The sequence below is a fragment of the Pagrus pagrus genome (genome assembly GCF_965226575.1).
Source record: "Pagrus pagrus genome assembly, chromosome: 22".
Taxonomy (NCBI): domain Eukaryota; kingdom Metazoa; phylum Chordata; class Actinopteri; order Spariformes; family Sparidae; genus Pagrus; species Pagrus pagrus.
Window position 1 is genome coordinate 980,373 of NC_140204.1, and position 5,000 is coordinate 985,372.

Below are 5,000 nucleotides of genomic sequence, written 5' to 3' on the forward strand. Positions count from 1 at the left end.
AGAGAGAGAGGAAGTGTGTGTGAGCGAGGGAATCCACCACCTGTCTCTCCGCCAACACACACACACACACTAACACACACACTAACACACACGCACGCACACACACGCACACACACACACACACACACACACGCACACACACACACACACACAGTATCATGTGTCGGGGCTTTCTGGTGTCTGTCAGCTGTTAATCTGCTCTAAACGAGGGAGCTTTTATTTTGGCGGCCGTTCTCATTTAACAGGTTGTTTTTCTGGCTGCAACTAAAAATGATTGAAATCATGACGTAAATGTTTTATCTATGTTTGTGCAGACAGATGAGCGCTAACAGTCTGCAGCGTTTACACTGGGACAACTCCAGCCCTCTGTCGCAGGGCGTTCACATTAATATGTCCACGGGCCCGTTGTGTTGTTAGTAACGTAAGAACTGAGGCCGCCAGGATCCTGAGGACGAGTCAGAACTCGTTCTCCACAGTGACTCTTCTGTGTTTCTGTGAGATAAAATGCTCCTTAACTGTTTAATCCCTCATTATGAGTGTTTTCATGATCCGAACACGGCCGGTATAACGACACCTCGTGCAGGAAGACGGCGAAAGAAACTTGTGATTCTTCCCGGAGAACTTTGAAACTTATAAACAGGAGACAGAAATCAGAGATTGGATCAGCTGATCTCCCTGCGTGTCTCTCAGGACGACTCTGAACTATAAATACTCAGCTGCCTCTAGTGTTATTATAATATACACAGTTACAAACAATGTGTGTGTGTGTGTGTGTGTGTGTGTGTTGTCAGCGTGTGATCCGGCCCGCGAGCATCGCTGTGGCGACGGTCGCTGTGTGTCCAGAGACTGGCTGTGTGACGGAGACCACGACTGTCTGGACAAGAGCGACGAGCTGAACTGCTGTGAGTCAAAGTTCTGTTGGACCTCTGAGTTTCTCTGTTCATCTGTCACCTTCTGATCAGAGAGATCATCGACGGTTTGCAGAGTTTATATATGCTACAAAGAGAAACAGTTGTTGTGTTGGACTGTTGAATCAGGAGTCTGAGGAGCGAAGCTGCTGTGTCGTCTGGTGGTCTGGATCTCCTGCCACAGACTTCCTGTCCTGTCTCCATTCTTCAGTCAAACATGCTCCTTTAGTCTGAGTGTGATGAAGGTCTCACATCTTCACACCGTCACGAGCGACTCAACAACATTAACTCTCTTTAACTGAGTCAGTACTGATAAGATGCATTGAGTCTAAGCTGGTTTGTTATCCTGTTAGCAGACAGAAGGCATGCAAGCTAATGCTAGCAGGTTTAGCTAACTCATTAGCTCTTCCTGCCCTCAGTTAACTCTTCTCTGATGTTCGTGATGATAAAGTTCAGAAACAACAAGTCTGTGACTTGAGTCAGACAAACTCAGTGATCAGTGTTGAAACATGACGAGTCACTCTGAGTGTGTGTGTGTGTGTGTGTGTGTGCGTGTGCGTGTGCGTGTGTGTGTGTGTGTGTGTGCAGCCTGTAAGAGTCAGGGTCTGCTGGAGTGCAGGAACGGTCAGTGTATTCCTTCTGCGTTTCGTTGTGACGGAGAGGACGACTGTAAAGACGGCAGCGACGAGGAGCACTGCACCAGAGAGCAGAGTGAGACATCTGTCTGCCTAACACCATCTCTTCACCCCTCTTTTTCTTCTTCTGCTCTCATTCTTATTGTTTGTTTGTGTGTGTGTGTGTGTGTGTGTGTGTGTGTATTTCAGCTCAGGGTGTGTGTCTTCCCGGTCAGCCCAGCTGTATCTCCACTTCCTGTCCGGCGGTGTGCGGGCCGGGCAGCGCCGCCTGCGACCCTCGAAACAACAACAACAACAACAACTGCAGTGAGTCGTCACTCTGCAGAGAAATCTGAGAACTCACGTGTGACAACAACACGACAACATCACACAAACCTCCTAACCCTAACATCATACTCTCTGTGTAATGTAAAGAGTAACTTAATGTTGATACTCAGATTACATTTTGCCCCTCAGCCCGCTGTGAGCCCATCAGCCTGGAGCTGTGCATGAACCTGCCCTACAACCTGACCAGCTACCCCAACTACCTGGGCCACCTGTCCCAGAGAGAGAGCTCCGTGTCCTGGGAGTCCTCTCTGTTCCCCGCCCTGGTCCAGACCGGCTGCTACCAGTACCTCATGTTCTACGCCTGCACGCTGCTGGTCCCCAAGTGTGACCCGGTCACCCTGCAGAGGGTCCCGCCCTGCAGGTCAGCAACTAGTCAGTCTGTTAGTCAGTCAGTCAACCAGCTGGTTACCCTGCAGAGCGTCCCATCCTCCAGGGCAGCAAAGAGTCAGGTCGGTCGGTCGGTCGGTCGGTCGGTCGGTTAATCTGTCACCCCGTCAGTGTACAGAGGATCCTGTCCTGCAGCTCAGCAACTAGTGAGTTAGTCAGTTAGTTGTGTGACTTAGTCTTTCAGTGAGTTAGTTAGTTGGGCTTTGAAGCGTCACCCAGCAGACGGTCCCTTCCTGCAGGGCAATAAAAAGTTAGTTGGTTAGTTAACCATTTCTTTAGTCAGTCAGTTAGTTAGTCAGACTACCAACTCATTAATTAGTCACTCAGTAAGCTGGTTAGCTGGTTAGCTGGTCAGTCAGTCAGTCAGTCAGTGTGTTCGTTAACCTAAAGGTCAGTCAGAAGTCTGTCAGTAGTTTCCTCATTTCACAGGACGAACCAGTTAGTCACCAGTTAATACAGTTAACAGTCGGTAACAGAGTTTAACAGTTTAACAGTCAGTAACAGAGTTTAACAGTCAGTAACAGAGTTTAACAGTTTAACAGTCAGTAACAGAGTTTAACAGTTTAACAGTCAGTAACAGAGTTTAACAGTTTAACAATCAGTAACAGAGTTTAACAGTTTAACAGTCAGTAACAGAGTTTAACAGTTTAACAATCAGTAACAGAGTTTAACAGTTTAACAGTCAGTAACAGAGTTTAACAGTTTAACAATCAGTAACAGAGTTTAACAGTCAGTAACAGAGTTTAACATTTTAACAGTCAGTAACAGAGTTTAACAGTCAGTAACAGAGTTTAACAGTTTAACAGTCAGTAACAGAGTTTAATAGTCAGTAACAGAGTTTAACAGTTTAACAGTCAGTAACAGAGTTTAATAGTCAGTAACAGAGTTTAACAGTTTAACAGTCAGTAACAGAGTTTAACAGTTTAACAGTCAGTAACAGAGTTTAACAGTCAGTAACAGAGTTTAACAGTTTAACAGTCAGTAACAGAGTTTAACAGTCAGTAACAGAGTTTAACAGTTTAACAGTCAGTAACAGAGTTTAACAGTCAGTAACAGAGTTTAACAGTTTAACAGTCAGTAACAGAGTTTAACAGTCAGTAACAACTGTCAACTAATCGCCCAGATGTGAGTCAGTTGGTTAGTTACTTCAGTGAACTAAGTCTGTCCGTCAGTCCGTCAGTCTGTTGTGTCTCTGTGCTCTGCAGGTCGCTGTGTCGTAATGCGAAGGGGAAGTGTGAGTCGGTGCTCGGCATTGTGGGATTGCAGTGGCCCGAGGACTCAGACTGTAGTCAGTTTCCAGAGGAGGGAGGGAACGCCACCTGCCTGCTGCCGGAGGACGGAGTGGACGGTACGGTCCGAGTGTCGTCTTCACGAGGCTGAAGCTTCATGTTGAAACGATCTTCTGTCAAATTTACATTTTCAACCTTGTTGTTGTTGTTTGTGGTGCGTTTCCGTGGCAACAGAGTGCTCGCCCAGCCACTTCAAGTGTCGGTCCGGTCGCTGCGTCCTGGCCTCCAAGCGCTGTGACGGACACCTGGACTGTGACGACCACAGTGACGAGGACAACTGTGGTGAGACAGAGTCAAAAGAAGAGAACGCTGCAGCACTTCCTGTTGGTCTGTGTCTTTATGATGTCACCTGTGTCTCCGCCAGGCTGTTCTGAGCGCGCTCTGTGGGAGTGTCCTGGCAGTAAGGTGTGTATTAAAGCCAGCATGATCTGTGATGGGTTCCCAGACTGCCCCCTGCTGGTGGACGAAGCCAACTGCAGTGAGTGTCTCTGTGTCCTCTGACTGTCACAGACTTATCGATTGTGTTATCAGTTATTGTGGGACGACAGGCCTGATCAATAAGAGATAGTGAACCTGTGTTATTGGTTGTTTCCTCAGCCGTGTGCAGAGACAACGAGCTGTCCTGTAACAACCATCAGTGTGTCCATCGGACTCTGTGGTGTGACGGCAAGAAACACTGTTCAGACAGCTCGGACGAGTGGGACTGTGGTACGACACACACACACACACTCACACACACACACACACACACACACTGTGTCTTCCTGCTCGCTCAGTGTTCCTGATCCGGTTCTGTATTGGTCTGTTGTCTCTGCAGTGTCTCTGTCTGATCGATCGGGTTCTGTTCTGACCGTGTTCAGGACGGCGGCGGAGTACCAGGTCTGTGCCGACGAGTGGAACCACGATCTGAGTGTACTGACCTGCAACCAGCTGGGACTAGGGTAAGGTTAGTAACACACACACACACACACACACACACACACACACTCACATATCCAACAGTATGACACATTAACTTGTTTGTTTCTCTGCAGAGTTCCCTCCTCCGTTTCCATGGTAGCCGACCAGCCTGGGGTCCCGGGCCGTCGCCGTTGGTTACACGTCCATCCTGAGTGGAACCAGAAGAACGGATCGGCTCTGCAGGCTCGACTGGAGAAGAGAAGGTGACTGTGAGAGTCCAAACGTTTCTGGAGCTTCACAGTAACATCAGCTCGTCTGCTGCGATCACAACCTGACCTGAGAAGTCCATGTTGAACCCTTCATGTAGCTGCTGAGCTAACACTGTTAGCTAACACTGTTAGCTAACACTGTTAGCTGCTGCTGTAATCTGATTACTGTTGTCTGTCTGTCTGCAGTCACGCGTGTCATTCCAGGAGGAGGGTGTCGGTGCTTTGTACCAAAGAAGGTAAAACTTTCTCCTCCTTCTCATCAGAACATCGTTAACTTGATGAAGA

At 48.1% G+C, this 5,000-nt stretch overlaps 1 protein-coding gene across 3 annotated transcripts in view; it reads left to right on the forward strand.

Moving 5' to 3' along the window:
* The window catches only part of corin (corin, serine peptidase), a 21,370-nt gene that overhangs the window by 9,695 nt on the left and 6,675 nt on the right, over positions 1 to 5,000 (forward strand). For all 3 annotated transcript variants that reach the window (XR_014621478.1, XM_084344744.1, XM_084344745.1), the window contains 11 exons: positions 792 to 902; positions 1,497 to 1,619; positions 1,733 to 1,849; positions 2,000 to 2,231; positions 3,463 to 3,605; positions 3,721 to 3,828; positions 3,911 to 4,024; positions 4,144 to 4,254; positions 4,364 to 4,487; positions 4,581 to 4,709; positions 4,902 to 4,951. Coding sequence is in view for 2 of the 3 variants with exons in the window: in XM_084344744.1 (XP_084200870.1) it covers positions 792 to 902; positions 1,497 to 1,619; positions 1,733 to 1,849; positions 2,000 to 2,231; positions 3,463 to 3,605; positions 3,721 to 3,828; positions 3,911 to 4,024; positions 4,144 to 4,254; positions 4,364 to 4,487; positions 4,581 to 4,709; positions 4,902 to 4,951 (1,362 nt within the window). In the remaining variant the exon portion in view is untranslated. The remainder of the gene's footprint in view (positions 1 to 791; positions 903 to 1,496; positions 1,620 to 1,732; positions 1,850 to 1,999; positions 2,232 to 3,462; positions 3,606 to 3,720; positions 3,829 to 3,910; positions 4,025 to 4,143; positions 4,255 to 4,363; positions 4,488 to 4,580; positions 4,710 to 4,901; positions 4,952 to 5,000) is intronic.